Source organism: Aquila chrysaetos, chromosome 17, assembly GCF_900496995.4.
Source record: "Aquila chrysaetos chrysaetos chromosome 17, bAquChr1.4, whole genome shotgun sequence".
NCBI lineage: Eukaryota > Metazoa > Chordata > Aves > Accipitriformes > Accipitridae > Aquila > Aquila chrysaetos.
This window is the reverse complement of record NC_044020.1, coordinates 13056553-13073941: the sequence shown is the minus strand read 5'-3', so window position 1 is coordinate 13073941 and position 17389 is coordinate 13056553. Positions and strand designations below refer to the sequence as shown.

Sequence of the window (17389 nt, the reverse complement as noted above, 5' to 3'; positions counted from 1 at the left end):
CTGGCAGCGTTACCAGGGTAATAAAGAACCTCTCCCACCCTGGGGGCTCACCCCAGCTCTGTGCCACAGGACACTGCTCTTTCAAGGTGCAGCCCCTTGACGATATAAGCAGTTAAAACGATGATATAAGGAGTTAAAATGATTCAAAATTAAACTTACAAAAGAGAAAAGACCGGGTTTTACTTATTTAACTGCCTGGACTGGTTCACGTGGGAATCAGAAGCGTGGCAGAGCAGGGCAGGAACGTGTGGCCGGAGGGGCTGAGCCATGGTGGTACCACCTTCACCTGAGTTAAATTTGCATGGAGCTGCACTGGCACTTCAAGAAAAGTTGTATTCCTGGGATGTTTGTGGATTGTGAATCCGTTTCCTGACCGATCACTTAAACCCATATTGCTGCCAAAGCCCCTGTGTTATCAGGGCAAGGCCTGAAGTGCAAGAGCACAATAGTAAAAAACATGGTTATTTAAATCTAAGTCTTAAAAAATTAGTAACAAAGCATTAATTTGAAAGATGCCTTTGTGTAAAATTACCTGCTTTGGAACAGATGAGGTTTCCAGTGTAGCAACTAGTATTTGCTGCTTTGTAAATACTTCCCTGAGCAGAAAGAAAAAAAGAACTGGAAAAGTAACTAAAATTGCTAGCGCACTTTACTCAAATTTATTCCTTTTCAATGACTTTGAATTTGACTCAGTTTTCAAAGCATATTATATAGATATTTTAACTGCCAAAGCTATCCAAAACCTTTCCAAAAAAAGCTACGCTTTTTTCCTGCTTCTCTCCTCAACATGAACTGTACTGTGACATTTTTGCTGGTGGTACAGACACTAGAATAGCACCCATCTCCTCCTCCCACAGCTCTGCTTGCCCAGCAGGGCTAACGAAAGTCAAAACTTGCTTTACATCAACACAGCCAGTGCCAGTTGTCACCAGACCGGCTTTCCACCCTTTGCAAGGTTTTCTGAGCACATCCTGCACTCCACCGGTGGGGACTTCATCCTCCGAAGAGCTCAGCCCACACCAGGGCTTCAAAACAAGGAATCAGATTTCAGAGGTGCCTGTGGAAAACTGCGCTTTTCCTTTCCTGCTTTTGACATGAAAAATGTTGTTAACCACCAGAAGCAAAACTCCAAGGGGTTAAATTATCTGTGAAATGTAGGTGCTTATCTAACTCCTCATCTACTCAGAAAGTGGTGTACAAGCCCATGAACGATGGACACCAGAGAATTTGGCCCTATGCTGTTCTGAGAGCCCACTTGGTAGTACCCACATTTTGCAGCCCTTCAAATATGGATTTAAAAGTCACCGTTCGTGCAGCAGGTGCAGCTGGGCTGGATAAGGGCACCCGATTCAGATCGTTATGATCCTGCAAACTTCAGAAAGGCACTTGGATATTTTGACTTCTAATGCCAACCAGTTTTTCAATCCAGTTTGCTATCAAGAACTGAGGGAGGGCAGGACTGCTTCTTTTGACGCAATGTGGGTTGATGACATCTTTGAATGATCATACACCTACAGCGTCAGATGGCGTGAGATTGTCACCAGGTCTCAGAATCACACTTGAAGAAGGAAACAAGCAACTACTGAGTGATTCTCATTCCTGGTGAAAATTCAGGTACGCGTACAATCATGTGCTAATTTATCAGAGGGAAAGGCATTTTCCTCAGAAGCAAACAGAGCCTGGAAGACTGAGGCTAAAATCCTCTCCTGTGGCCAAACTTTACCCTGGGCACAAGGTGGACATCAGGTCAGGTCCCCTGCAGCTGATGCCTTGAACAAAGGCAGAGAAGGAAAATTTTACTGTATCGCTGTACGAACAAACTTTTGCGTGCTTGAAAACTTCAAAATTTTGGTATGTACTAATTAGATAAGAAAAACCTTGAGCTTTGTCAATGGTATGTGCTAAAGGCGCCAACAGACAGGAGGCCTCGGGCCTGATGTGCCTTGGGCCCTGATGATAAGGTTTGAGTTCTGCTGAGTTTTTGTAATTAAAAATTGCCAAGGCCAGTTAACTAGGAGAAAGACATGACCCACACTGTGCATCACCAAAGGGTGTACACTATGTGAATGATAATATCATTATGTATGACTGGAATAATATAACTTTCTGCTTGCTGTAGGTAATGGTGTGCACAATAGGTGGAGCGATCCCCTGTGCACCCAGCGCTGCAATAAAGAATGCCTGCTTTCTAAAACTCCAAAATCAAGTCTTAGAGTTTCTTTAACCGGCTTTTTCAGTAACACAGGGACAGCCTGCCTTCCCTCCCCGGTCACTGAGGCTGCATCACACCCTTATGCTAATGGTACTCTCTGGCCATATAACACATGGCACTTAAATTGCACTGCATTGGCATTTCCAGCGAGGAGCACGTACAAAGCCAACGATTTGGCACAAACAGTCCTCGCCGCGGTAACTTCGTCTGGAGCCCTGCTGATCTAGGCAAGGGGGGGATCTGACCTTGCGTCTGGTGACTGCAGCAAGGGCTCAGGTCGGTACCTTGTCTTCCCAGCACCGCTGCTGATTTGCTTATCCATCTCGTTTGGGTTATAACTGAGACTCTGAAATTCAGTTTGTTCATCTGCCACTGGGAGGTAAATTTAGTTCAGGACCGGTATTGTGATCTTGCCTGTGGATGCTGTGATACGTTACAGGCTCTAATGCATTTAAAGATCCTTCAGTGAAAACATGTAAATACAGTTAAGTCCATGTTCATAGTAATGCCTCAGGCAAAACTTACCAATTACAAGAGAACAGTCTATAGGAGACAGCTTTTTTTCAAAGAAAGAAATGTGTTTATTCTTCCCTTGAAGCTAAAGGGAAAACATGTACCCAGTGGGAGAAATCCAGTAGGTTAAGTTCTTCCAACTGCCACTCAAATAGAGAAAATTAAAATTATCTCTTTTATGCTACCATCCAAAAGGACATTTACAGTACCAGAGATTCCTTTCCCCATTATCTTGAACATATTTATTCTCTCTGGCAGTATGTTATTGAATATGTTGACTAGACAGGACTAGGGAATTTCTGTGGGTGGAACGGCTGTACATCTGGAATACAATCTTGGGTTTTTTTGACAAATACAAAGTCCTTGCAGTGAAAAATGTGTTTGTCCTGCAAAAAATAGTGTATTTGTAAAGAAGGTAAGGATTGCTCGCCTTGCAGGTGAGGGAAGCATGCTGCACTGCATAGAAGGGTTATGTGTGTGGTGTCTTGCACGCTTGCTTGCAGGTGCGGACCACGGAAAGCTGGTGTATGAGGATATATGCACCCATCCCTGCAGTGGGCAAGGTGTAGGAGGAGAGAAGGAATTGCCTGAGTCTCTATATTGCAGGGAAAGCAAGAAATCCTATTAAGGATTTATGCTGTTGCAGCAAAATAACTTTCCTACTTGAAGCAGAAGCCAGCTTTTTCATTGTCTTTACTTCACTCGTGCTGACAGTGTGCAGTTCTTCAGTCAAGCCCAGTGCCAGTTTTGTACTGAGAGATTCATCACTAGGAAACGGGCTACCAAGCCTCCTACCTCCTGTTCCTGCTCTCGGTCAGGTCACAATTTCAGTTGCCTTTGAGGCGTATTTCCAAGACTTCGAGTGAACTGCCTTCATATTGCTGAACACTCATAGCATGAAAGCAGTTATTTATTACATGAATGGGTTTGAAAATATAGTCACGTGCACATTCAAAAATATGTTCTAGAGAAGGCATGTATGGAAGATGTCTGAGAAGACATTTGTGCGTGGTGTGTAATAATTATAATGTTTTCATTTACACAGCATCTCCTCCACGCACAAGGGAATATAACAAAATGTAACTAAAACTGCATATCCTTACAAATAAAGGGAGAGAGAGCGTTTCATACGAAGGTTAAACAAAAAAATCTGTTTAATGTCACTTTGGGGATTAGAGGAACTGGAGTAAAACAAACATCCAGAACAAACTTTGAGGGGTTGCTTCAGGAAAAGCACGTGTGTGAGTGTGTGCCATCACATCTGCATATTCAATACATCTTGCCGGGACAGCTCAGGGAAAATAGGAAGCTGGAAATTTTCAGTGTGGGAATTAGATGGAAGAATGTGAACCATTCTAAACAAAACATAGCGAAGTTGCCAGCTGACTTGCTAAAATGCCAGTGCTCTCTAGGATCCCTTGAAATGGAGCTGAGGACTGGCCTTGCCGTTCAGGCAGTGGGTAGGGAGCCAGGAGATCTGGGCTGTATTCCTGGCCCTGCAACAAACCCAGCATGTGACGCTGGAAAGTCATTCAGCCCTAAGTTTCCAAAAACTGATTTCATGACTATACTTCTGGGCACCTAGCGTGAGACAGTGTGAGCCCAAACATGCAGGATTTCAAACAAAGTTAAGCCACAGGTATTAACTTCCCATCCATGCGGAAGATACATTTTGGGGCTCAGTTTCATCACGGGTGCAACGGGGCTAAAACCTGTGAAGCAACGCAAAATGCTACGAAGCTGCAGGTATTTACATGATTACATAGACATCTCATTTTGCCAAAGGAGAGGTGCTACAGATATGCAAAGGAGTATTATTTAGTTACCTGTTGTCTCCCACGTCCTGGCAACCATTACCATTCTATAAATATTTTCACAGGTTTCAATACCTCTGAAGATTTTTGTTTATGTTTCCTGCTTCAGGGCATCAAGGAATAATCTTCTTACGAAAGGATTTACTGTTCCAAAAGGAACATAAAGAATACAGACCAGGATTGCTGGCAAAAAGTGTGGAACAACACCCCCGACAAGACTAGGAAAATACTAGATCTCAGGGGTGAAATAGTGGAAAGAAAGAGGCTTTTCCACATAATTTAGTCAGCATGTATGCTGGGGAAAAAAAAAAAGAGTAAAAGCAGTATTTCTAGCTTACGTTTTCCTGTGCACACACATTTTTAAAAAAAATTTGGAACCATCTGGATTAAAGAAAGTTGTGTTCTCATTGTACATGACAGATTCTGGTCCCATAGAAGATTAATTTACATTATACTGTAGGCAAAGGATTATTGTGTTTTTTCTGAATGGTGTAGAAACAAGTTGAAAGAACTAGCATAAAACACAGATCTTGTTTTACCCATTTATATTTCCACCTCCAACACGTGAACTCTGTACTTTCTTCCCACTCTGTTTGCATCTGCCCTTAATTTTACCCTCATATTTTCAGAGAGGATTTTCAAGAGTTTTGTCGTGAGCAGGTAGGTAACATACATTGGTGAATTAAGCAGTTTGAATGGGGGTTTAGAGTGTCCACATGTACCCAAGAACAGAAACAAGAATGAAAGTAGTTTCTGAAAGGCACCTCCTTTTGCCACCACTTCTTTGTGCACCCATTGGAGTTGCAGCAGGTTACTTGCAGAAAATCAGGGGAATTTAGCACCAACAGTTTCTGCAGTGTTACTTTGAGGAACAAGATGTTAAAGTAACCTTCCTTTGGCCAGAACTAATGCAAATCCTCTATTAAGTATAAAAGTGTATTTTATATCTTTATCCTGCCTTCCGTATAAAACTGTATTTTGTAACTCTCACCTGCAGTTTGTGCCGGGCTCTAACTGTGACTGATTTTCACAGCATGTTTCCAAAACGGTACTGCCCTATTTTTCAGTTTTCCTCTAAGAACTTTTTTGGAGGCCATGCTCGTAGGGCAGGTGACATAACTTTGTCCAATTCTAGTGAACTGCCAATTTTAGAATGCTATTTACTACCTGAAAATGTGCTGGTGGCCACGGTCCAGAGAGGGAGGAGTTAAAAGTAATGCTCCAGCAATCCATGGCTACAAAAATCCCGTGTTTTAAGAACCACACAGCTACATCTGTACCCTCCCTGGGCCGAGTTTACTTTCTTGTGAGGTTTCCTCTAACTCTTGCTATTGCAGGAATATATGAATTACCCATCCCTGGACCTTGCTCCTGGGGCCCCATGCAAGGCTTGACTGGAGAGGGACAAGCCCAGGTACTGATGCCTTTTCTCCCTTGGAGCTTCTGACAGAGAGGACAGCAAGAAGCTTCCCTGATAGCCAAATAAGCCTTACTCGCAAGCTGGCCAGTATTGCTCTATCTGCCCTGACTGCATGGAAATCTTCGGCAGAGGGGAGGCTGCATCCACTCTTCTCCAACCTCAGCCAAAGGCCAGAACATCTCTTCTGTCCCAGGCTGAACGTGCTGGCTGTCAGTGGAGTTACACACACACAGCGTCCGGCCGTCTCTGCTGGGTTTTGGACTAAACAGTCATTACAGAGGAAGATTTCACAAACCTGCTGCTGTAACAGGTACCACACAGCACGCTGGACACAAATATTTCTGCTGTGACTGCAGGGGCTGCCCCATTTAGGTAGAGTTGTACAGGTCTCAGAGTTCAATTCCCAGGAATGGCTTATCAAAGCAATTACTACCTGAAAGGTCTCTTTGGTTTTGTGCCACTGCTTTTAATAATAATGATTACATCACGTATTTTCTGCCATCTCCATCTTCTTTGGTACTGCTAATAAGGAAATGACAAAGCCCAACATTTAAAATAGCACCCAATGCAATGAACTGCAAGCGCTGAGGTTTGAGATTTTACATCCTGCCCTCCCAGGGCACTTTCCCTTTGATGATTTTAACCACTGAGTACTGAGCTTCCTATAAGCCACGAAGGGTGTGACATGCGTGGCAGAGTCAGAGAATTGCCTGCGGTCAAGGGCCCAGGTCGCTTGCTCTAACCACCAGACAGTCCTGTCCCACAAGAGCAGACAAGACATACATGATATGTACACGGCATTCAAGTGCAGTTGCCTGGACCATAACGTATTATTTTGGTTCTTTAAGCAATCCTTTCATTTATGCTTGGTTCAGTCTGTTACAGCAGCAATAGTCACTGGCCAATTAATGGCAAAACTGGGAGTATAGTCCAGACCTCCCATGCTTTACATACTCTGACCATTCCTCCTCATACCAGCATAGTTATGTTCTTGTCAGCTACTGACTGACAAGTAAAATCAAAACCTGAAGAAAATACCCAAATCCCAAAGGCTCAGATTTAGAGCTGGAGTCTGCACTGACACATCAGCTCTGAATTTTGCCCCAGCACCTAACCACAGATTCACAGTACGCTGTATTTTGAATAAGCCATCCCCAACACCACGAAACACACAGCAGACTGGAATTACTTTATGCAGGAGGAACCATGTAATCCTAAAATACAGATTCATGTAGCACCTATTAGAGACACGATACCTGCAAAGTACAGAAAAAACACCAGTTTTTTATTTCTAAGGAAGGCTTCATAGTGACCTAAGCTTGACCTCTGCATGCAAGAGGATCCTAATGTTACAATTTCCAAATAACCCACTGATTAGTTACATTTTCTTTATAATCTCTGGTCAAAAAAAAGATCATGACCAGCATGAATTCCAAAGGGAATCCATTCATGTAACAGCCCTATCCTGATTTATATACGTCTGTATGCATGTACATAGATATGTATATATGCTTATGTATCTAAAATATGCACATTACACATCTGTTCTGCCTACACTTAAATGCCTAACTCTTAATAGAGATCTTTGTCATGTAATTACTGGTTGCCTTCACAGAAGGGTTCTAGGGGATCATTTCTGCTTTATGTTCAAGAAAGCAAAGGAACCTCTAAAACACCCTAGCGCAGCTTCTATGACACCTTGCCAAGAGCAGAACAGCTCTACAGTAGTAGTCAGGAGTCCACTCAGCGTGAAACAGTGATGAGCACCATGTTCTCTCCACGACAAGCTGGCAGCCTCATTTTGCTGAGCCATGTCAGAAGACGGTGGCTTAGGTGTCAGCAATGCAAAAAGACCATTTTGGTCTCATTCGTACACAAAAACCATTCCCCAAACTGACTTTTAAGAAGTTCCACTAAACCAACTTTAAACCCAGTTTAAGACCACAGTTGTATCAGGCTTAGTTGATTTTTGTGGACACGCTTCAAACCTAATGAAGAAGGTCTGGAAGCCAATTTGTGAAGGACAACTGTAGCCCTCTGTGGAGCGTGGCTGACACTAGAACTTGAACGAGTCACAAAGCAGCGTTAACTGAACTACTCATTAAGCCAGTTGCGTTTTTGGGAGAGGAGAAATTTCCCCACTGTAGCTTAGACTGCGGTGAAACACTTTAAACTGAGAAGTAATGTAGTGGTGGGCTGGACAAAAGGACTGAAACCCCAACCTCAGCAAGTCACAGGAAAGTAGCTAGCAGATTATACCAGGCTACACCCCAAACTGCACCAGCCTGCAGCCTCTGCAACAGATGAGGGAGGCTGAGGCCATCCATGCCTTCTTTTTTGCAAGGGTGGGAAGTAAAGCACCACCGTTTTAAAAGAAAGCCTAGATCTCCAGAGCTGTGTGCATGAATGAGGACCCAATGGGCTCCTACCTGCCTAACACTCCTTTGACCATCATAGCTGCACTGAGTGGAGTATACGAATCTGAGCAGCCTCTATAGCCCTTCCCTGCAGCCTTCTCTGCTCCCTTGGATGAAGCTACCTTGTCCCTCAGGTGCTGGGATGTGGGACAGCGCAGTCAGGTGGGGCAATGGGAGTGATTAGCGACTGCAGGGTGCAAGAGAAGGCAAGAAGGAACACAGTCCCTCAAGGAGCCAGTTCAGGGAAAGGAGTACAGTTAGCTAAGCAAGGAAGAGAAATATATTACTGTAGGAATTAATTTAAGGCTAAATGGATCAAAAGACAGAGAGAAGGGTTAGTGGGGCATGGGCTTTATTGTTCAAGCGGTTTTGTGTCATTTCTATCCTGCAGTACCAGTGACCACCACCCACAGGTAAGAAAAAGCCAAATGCCAAGCAGATTCCTGTGGGTAAATTCACAAGTGTTCCATTCCATGGCTGAAGCTGTAAAAATGCAGGAAGCACAGGAGTAGGGTGGCAGAAGAAAAGGAAGGGTAAGGAAGGACTCTGTATTTGTTATCTCTTAATTAATTAATTTGAGCCAAAAGTTACCCTGCAAATTGAGAAGCAAAGGAAACAAATAGGGACAGACAGAGATGGGAGCTGCAGTAAGACCTGGTGGACTTTATGCCCAATCATGCAATAAAAGATGCAGGACAGATGATGGTGCAGCTTTATCAGCACGAATTACTTCCAATCACAGAAGCCACAAGTGAGTTATGCAGATCCTCCTGAACCCCTGCCAAGCAAAACTGTCCAGCCTCCGCTGAACACCGGTGTAATTGGGGAAAAAAAAGAACGAAACATTTATCTGGCAAGTGCTTTCAGAAAGAGAAAGCGGCTGTTGGGAGCTGCTCAAGGGGCTGGAATGCTGCAGACTGTTCCAGGGGGACAGATCAGCCGTCAGAGTGCATACGAGGCAGGCAGGGATTTTTAATAAAACGCAGTTTATCGCATGGTGATTACCACCTCCTATTTATACCATATGAGATCATGAAAAACATGGCACATATTTCCTTACTCCTGGAAACACAAAGTCAACTGAACAACCATGTGATAAATTGGTCCTTTTCATGCACTTTTACTTTGTCTTTCTAAACCTCTATTTCCAAACATCTGTCACTTAGACAAAGTGAGCAATAAAAATCTACTAGAAAAATATTTTCTGTGCCCTCCCCCCAAAAACCAAACCTACAGTAGATTAGGATTATGAATCTAAATTCCAGGGCTGTTCCATTTAACGTGTAAATCTTAATTGTTCGCAAGGAAGCACAGACGCTCAAAGCATGTAACATGTGAGAAAGGGAACTTCAGAGCCTCCAGAAAATGCATCATCTGTTTTCTAACGCATCATCTATTTCTATTGCTGGTTACATACAACAGGCATTACAGACACAACGTGCTAAGACATAAAGAAAAAAGTATTTCAGGTAAGCTTTTATGCCTTAAAGAGCACGCCTTTCCCTACTCCCCCTCAAATGTGGTTTGAAGGTGAAAGGCTTAAGAGAGAGGAAATACCGCATTATTTCCACAGTAAGATTCTGCAGTCAAATTCAGGATAATACGATAAAAGACTTCATTAGCACTCTTTCAGAATGACTTGTATAACTTGCTTGTAGCTTTGCCAGTTATGAGTAATGCAACAATCACTAAGATACACCAACACCACCTTTGTACCACATTTCTTTCACATGTTGCCTGATGTCTACCGGACTCAGCCTTCTCGTAAGCGATCCCACTGTCTTCAGCCAAGCAATCCTCGCCGAGGCAGGCCCACACGGCCCACGAGACACCGCACCTTTCACCTGCTCCTCACTTCACGGAAATTCTCCTTTTCGGCTGCGATGCTCTACAACTAGTCTGAGCGCAGTAGATCTGCAGTGTGGCTGCTCAGCAAAATCTATTGGCCCTAACCTTTTTCTTATTAACCCGATGGTTAACCACCCTTTCTCCGACAGCACAAAACTAAATAAATAATGCTACAAAGATCATTCGCACTGGGTGACACCCCGGTACAGCGTTTGTGTGGGACTGCGGCTCCACAATCATTAAAACCAGGTCTATGCATTTCTGGATCACCCAGGAGTACAAATTTGATCGGGATCGGGCCAAGGCACGTGATTACGCTTCTGCTGAATGAGCCAGAGCGCACGATACAGAGCCAACACCAATTTTGCACTGGCCGTATGCCAGCCGCAGGGGTGCAGACGATACCTGATCTGGCTGGAGTTGTGTACAGTGATACCTGATCCGGCATAAAGACTGCTAGTAAAAAGTTAACCTGTCAAAAACTTCTTGAATTAACTTGAGCAGGCAGAGTGAATGAATACCAGGTCAGTGCTTCACATCATGTGGCCACCCCATTTTTGAGTCAGTAATAGGAGTTGTACTGCTGGCTTTTCTGCGTTGCCAAACCACAGTCTAACGTCGATAGTGATGCTTATATGCATGGGGATCTCACTGTAGGATCAGGGCCTCAGAGTCCTTCAACTCACCTTGCCTTCAACTTAAAGCAAAAAGAAAAAAGCAGAACGAAACCTAAACCTTCAACCTCTAAGTAGTCAACAGAGCCTACTAATATGGAATCTGTACGTGAAGATGGAGCCGTGGGCATTTCTGAGCAGATAAATTTAGATGATGATTAAAACAGAGCCTATTCTTTCAGGTTAGTGAAAGTCTCGGTACCACAAACACGCCAGTAACTAGGCTGATTTTTGCAGTATTTTAGTAATCCAAACAATATTAAAAATGCGCCCTGTCGTGTTGAACAACTGTGAACTTTATTTTTTTCTTTACAGCTCTTTGGCACAGAGGGGCAGACCCGCTCTTTTGAAACTGTTTTGAAAAGCCTTACCTGATCTCTGGTAGAACTTAACCCATTTTTAACACTGCCGCAGTACTGCCCAGTGTTGAAGCATGCACAGTTACCATTACACAAGGCTACGGACATGTAGGAAACGGGGATTTCAAACATTCTTTCTTGAAATTGCTGGAAATCACTTGGAAATTGCATGGTTTATGTGAGTACTTCAACTATTTTCAGAGCTAGCTCAAGAAGACCATTAGCTGAAAGCCATTTTCAGACGTTTTTCCATTTCCCAGCACGGAGGCCCTAAAACGGTCCACCTAGAGGTCTAGCAACCTTGACAGTTACCCAGATCTCCGAGCTATTTACAGCCACGCTCCTATCGCTCCTGCAGGGATGCCCAGACAGAAGGTTCCCAAACTTTGGCCCTCAAGGCCATCACGCAGTCTCAAGGGCAAGCCGCAGATTGCAGCGGCCTGCGCTCCGCCCGGCACGGCCCAGGCAGCGGCCCGCTTTCCCCTTGCCGCCCCATGCAGCAGCGTGAGCCCCTGTCCCTCCTCACGGGGCCGGGGGCTCCCCAGAGAGCCCAAGGGTTTGTTTACCAGCCGGCCCAACGAGGCCCATGGCTGAGGCGGGCCGGTGGCAGACGCCGGGGGCTCACGGGGAGCGGGTGAGCAAGGGAGGCCCGCAGCGAGGGGGCTGGCCGGGCTGCGGTGCGGGCCCGAGCCGAAGCGGGGCTGCCATCTGCGGCTCGACCCTCCCCTCACGGAGCGCTCCGCCACCGCCGCCCAGGCGGGGACAAGCCACCCGAGGGTGACAACGCAGCGCCCAGCCACGGCTCCTCCACACTGACAGGGCGGGAAGGGGGACGAGGTCCGCCGGCGGCGCTCGGGGGGGGGGGGGGGGGGGGGGCCTCGGTGGCGCCGCCGGCGGAGGGGCGGCGGGGGCGGGCGGCGGGGGCGCAGCAACGGTTAACGGCGGGGCGCAGCGAATGGGCCGCGCTGTTTCCAGGGCGACGGCTCGGAGTGTTCCGGATCGTACCATTGCGCAAGGGGCGCGGGGGGGGGGGCGGGGGGGGGGGGGAAGGCGAGCGGCGCCGCCGCCGCCGCCAGGCCCGGCCCAGCGCCGCCTCCTCCCTCCCTCCTCCCCCCCCCCCCCCCCCGCCTCGCCTCGCCGCGCCTCCTCCCCCTCCCGCCCGGCCGGAGCGCGGCGCCGGGGCCCAGCAGCGAGCGGCGCGCGGCGGAGCGGAGCAGGCGGCCGGCGGCGGCCGGGCCCGGAGCGGCGGAGTCGGTACCGGCGGCGGGGCGGGCCGGGCCGGGCCGGGCCGGCGCGACCCTCTGCCCTCGCTGCCTTCTCGCCGCCGCGGGATGCGGGCGGCCCGGGGCCGCGGGCTGTGAGCGGCGGCGGCGCGGAGACAAAGGGAGGCGGCGGGGCTCGGCGGCCGGCACCAGGGACGGAGCGCGGGGGCCGCCGCCGCCGCCGGGGCGCACCCGCCCGCCCGCCGGGAGGCGGCACGATGCGGCACGGGGCGGCGCGGCCGCAGCAGCGCGGCGGCAGCAGCGGCGCGGCCCGCCCGGCGCGGCGGTAGAGGCGGCGGCGGCGGCCGCAGGGCGCGGGGCCGGGCCGGGCCGGCGGTCGCGCAGCAGCGTCTCCCGCGGGCCGGGCCGCGCCGCCCGGGCCGGCGATGTGAGGGGCGGCGGCGGCGAGGAGGAGCGCGGCGCGGCACGGCGCGGAGCGGAGCGGAAGGCGGGCGGGCCCCGAGCGGAAGCGGGCCGGGCCCGGCGGCGAGGAGGAGCGCGGCGCCGGCGGGGGCGGCCGGGCGCGGGCGTGCGATGGAAACGCACATCTCGTGCCTGTTCCCCGAGCTGCTGGCCATGATCTTCGGGTACCTGGAGGTGCGGGACAAGGGCCGCGCGGCGCAGGTGTGCACGGCCTGGCGGGACGCCGCCTACCACCGCTCGGTCTGGCGGGGCGTGGAGGCCAAGCTGCACCTGCGCCGCGCCAACCCCTCGCTCTTCCCCAGCCTGGCGGCGCGGGGCATCCGGCGGGTGCAGATCCTGTCGCTGCGGCGCAGCCTGAGCTACGTGATCCAGGGCATGGCGGACATCGAGAGCCTCAACCTCAGCGGCTGCTACAACCTCACCGACAACGGGCTGGGCCACGCCTTCGTGGCGGAGATCAGCTCCCTGCGCTCGCTCAACCTGAGCCTCTGCAAGCAGATCACGGACAGCAGCCTGGGCCGCATCGCCCAGTACCTCAAGGGCCTGGAGGTGCTCGAGCTGGGGGGCTGCAGCAACATCACCAACACCGGCCTCCTCCTCATCGCCTGGGGCCTGCAGCGCCTCAAGAGCCTCAACCTGCGCTCCTGCCGGCACCTCTCCGACGTGGGCATCGGGCACCTGGCCGGCATGACGCGCAGCGCGGCCGAGGGCTGCCTGGGCCTGGAGCAGCTCACGCTGCAGGACTGCCAGAAGCTCAGCGACCTCTCGCTCAAGCACCTGGCCCGCGGGCTGGGCCGCCTCCGCCAGCTCAACCTCAGCTTCTGCGGGGGCATCTCGGACGCGGGGCTGCTGCACCTGTCGCACATGAGCAGCCTGCGCAGCCTCAACTTGCGCTCCTGCGACAACATCAGCGACACGGGCATCATGCATCTGGCCATGGGCAGCCTGCGGCTGTCCGGCCTCGACGTCTCCTTCTGCGACAAGGTCGGGGACCAGAGCCTAGCCTACATCGCGCAGGGCCTGGACGGGCTGCGCTCCCTCTCCCTCTGCTCCTGCCACATTAGCGACGAGGGCATCAACCGCATGGTGCGACAGATGCACGGGCTCCGCACCCTCAACATCGGCCAGTGCGTCCGCATCACCGACAAGGGCCTGGAGCTCATCGCCGAACACCTCAGCCAGCTCACGGGCATCGACCTCTACGGCTGCACCCGCATTACCAAGCGGGGCTTGGAGCGCATCACCCAGCTGCCCTGCCTCAAGGTGCTCAACCTGGGACTTTGGGAAATGACTGAGAGCGAGAAGGTCAGGTGAGAGGAGGGGGGTGCCCCGAGACCTCCATCTCCTCTGGAGGGACTCACTGACTGACTGACTGCTGCAATGGAGGAGAGAAAGAGAGAGAGGGAGAGGGGCACGCACAGAGCCACGCTACCCACACACCCTGGCACCGGAGGGAGGAACACAGAGAAAAAGAGTATATCCTTCAATCCTTCTGTGCTGCCTACCTACCTTTGCTCTGGAGGAGGAGGAGGAGGAGGAGGAAGGGGGGGCAGGAGGAGAGAGAAAGCACCTATCTTTTTTCCAGGTCGTGCCTCCAGCTGCACGCTGGCGAGACAGAGCTCCCCCTTCCCCCACAGCATCCTTCCCTGCGGAAGAGGTAGAAGCCCACACTTATGCACTGGGGCTAGAGACACCCCTCTTTATCCCCACTCCCTGATTCCATCCCCTCATGCACTAAGGATGGATAAAGACAGACCCTTGTTCTGCCATGTGTTCAGAATAGATTATTTTTGGTTTATATAAAGGAGAGTGGGAATGGAGATGGGAACAAACAATAACAGCAGAAAAGGCTTCCTAGCTACACTTATGTACCCAGCTACCCAGTCATCCTGCACTGGGCACAGACACAGCTTTTGGTAAAATAACCATTCCACCTCTGCGCTTGCCCCTCCCCTGTCAACTGGGAATTGTGACAGAAATACTGCTCCCTAGGTACATTGATTTTTTTTTTCTTTTTTTCTTTTTTTTTTTTTAAATCTGTTTTCAATCTCCAGTTCCATGTTATTCTCTGCTGTGGGTGGGTACAACCTCCTGCTATTCCAGTTCTCCACTGCACTGAGACTAGGGACAGCTACAGCCTCTCCTTTTGTCAGTACGTTTCCGTGTCATCCTGCACTACGGTTGATAGAAAAGCCTAGGCACTCCATTCTTTCTCCCCATCTCTCTACTGGAGATGAAGATACCATTTCCTCCTTCTCCTCTCTCTGTGGGGACAGGACACGGACCCCAGTCTCTTAAGCCTTCCCGTGCACTGGGGGACACTGAGAGTTACCGAGACTCGTCTTCCCTTTCATCTTTCTCTCTTTTTCTCCCCTCCTTCTTCTTGGCAACAGGGATAGACATATCCAGCTACATATCCATTCCTCTTTGGGTCAGGGGTGAGTGGGTAGAAGGGGTGGCTAGCTCCCCTCTACCCAGGGGACTTGAGGAAGAATCTCCAGCTTCATTTCTGCTTCATTTGAGATACTGTGACCTGTTTTTATTTTGAAATGCATAAAAAAAATTACTGCTACAAAAACAGCCTCTTACTCTCCCATCTATCCCTTGCTTACATCCTGTAACCGATCAGTTTTCCTCACTCATTCTCTTCTTTACAGTATTCATTTTCTTACATGGTTTTATTTTTAAAGACATTTGAAGTTGCTGTTCTTGTGGATTTTTTAAGTACATTTTTTTTCTGCTGAATATATTCTATATATATAAATATATATATGATGTCTGGCTACCTCGTTTTAATTTGTTACTTTTTTTTTTTTTTTCTTCTCCTCAAAAGCCCTGGAATTCTTACAGGAAAGAGATTTTGAGACTGAAACATTTTTGTGCCTAGACTGGAATAATGCCCCTTGGGTTTGTTTTCTCTCCCTTCCCCCCCTTACCCCCCCCCCCCTTTTTTTTTTTTAATTTTTGTTTTTAAGCTTACCCTACTGTGTCCCACCTTCACATTCTGGTTGTGCCTCTCCCTCCCTCTTCACTGGGGACTGGGGACCCAAACTGTGCTTCTGCATTTTTACTCTTCTAGCACAAACATGTAACATGTGAGAATCCACGCTGAGGATTGGGCTACTGTTAACAGAAATGTGTAAAATGCAAGTTCGTTTTAAAAAAATTTATATATATAGATATATGCAAATGCTTTCCCCTCCCCTCCCAAATCACCTACAAAAGGTCACTATGCCAGGCTTCCTGTTCATAGGTGGAAAGGAGCAGAGCTGGCCTGCAGGCCCCAAGGCTGCAATGTGACGGGGAGGAGACTGAAGTTCATCTGTCTTATCTCTGTTCTGTCAATAAAATGGAGCTGGGTCTTTAGATTTTTTTTTATTATTATTATTATTTTAAAGAGGAAGAGTAAGTTTTGGTTTTGTTTTTATTTTGGTTTTTTTTTTTAAAAGAAAAATATCTTGGCTTTTTTTTGCTTATCTGTTCAAAATCTCAAATCCTCCACAGTAACAGGCCAGACCACGGAGTTAACGCAAACCCAGAGACCCCTATGGATTAATTGTACTGTTTGTGAATTTGTATAAAAAAAATAACAAAGATCCTCTTAAAACATTTTATATTCTTACAGTAAAAAGGTTAAACATATTTATATAATAAAAGAGGAAATATGAAGTATGTTTTTGAAAAAAAAAAAAAAAAAAGCCGTATCTGTGTTGTCTGTGCTTTTTAAAGGCATGTATCTATTTATCTATCTGTTGGGTTTGGTAAGTACGCTGTATGGCTCATGCCGGGGGTTTGGGGCTGCTCGCTCTTGTTCCAGTGGGTGACGGAGGAGAAGGAAGGAAGAGAGCCTGGTGCCTCCTGTGCAGGATGTTGAGTAACATCATCATGAAGAGTTTGTAAGGAAGGGGTTTGGCAGAGCCAGCCTTGTCTGCAAGGGCGCTTGCGGCATCCATGGGGAGAAATGAAGTTCAGCTGCCCATCGGCGTGAGGTGTCAGCTCAGTTTGAGGTCAGACAAACCGAAAGTGCTGAAGCTCGCTCGCAAGTGAATCGAGTATTCAGCAGTACAGGAAGGTATTTGGGAGGGGGGACAGAAGGGCTGTGTTTCCTAATTTTTTAACACTCCAGGTAGATGGAAGAGGTTTTTTGTGATTTAAGTTGAGGCCCACCCTGGGTGGAAGACGCATCAAATAAAAACATTGCCCAGCAGCGACAGCCACCAAAAAACGTGCCCTTGCCAGCGCACAAGGGCCTGGAAAATCCAAAATGTCTTGGTTGGTTTCCACTGCCCAGGCAAAGATTAAAGAGGAAGTAAAGTGGGAACATGTAAAAAAAAAAAAAAGTTTGAATAATCTAAGGTGTCCTTTGTCCTATACCATAATCTTTCTCCTCAACGTATGACTTCTAACCCGACGGGGTCCCTTTTTAGCCTTCCGCGAGGTGGGTTTT

At 48.6% G+C, this 17389-nt stretch overlaps 2 protein-coding genes across 2 annotated transcripts in view; one reads left to right on the top strand and one right to left on the bottom strand.

Annotated features, from left to right (window-relative positions):
• The window catches only part of WNT5B (Wnt family member 5B), a 78115-nt gene that overhangs the window by 26532 nt on the left and 34194 nt on the right, over nt 1–17389 (bottom strand). The window lies entirely within an intron of this gene.
• On the top strand, nt 12958–16308 carry FBXL14 (F-box and leucine rich repeat protein 14). Its single transcript, XM_030040831.1, has one exon. It carries the CDS (start codon nt 13054–13056, stop codon nt 14254–14256), a length of 1203 nt encoding a protein of 400 aa, XP_029896691.1. The 5' UTR covers nt 12958–13053; the 3' UTR covers nt 14257–16308.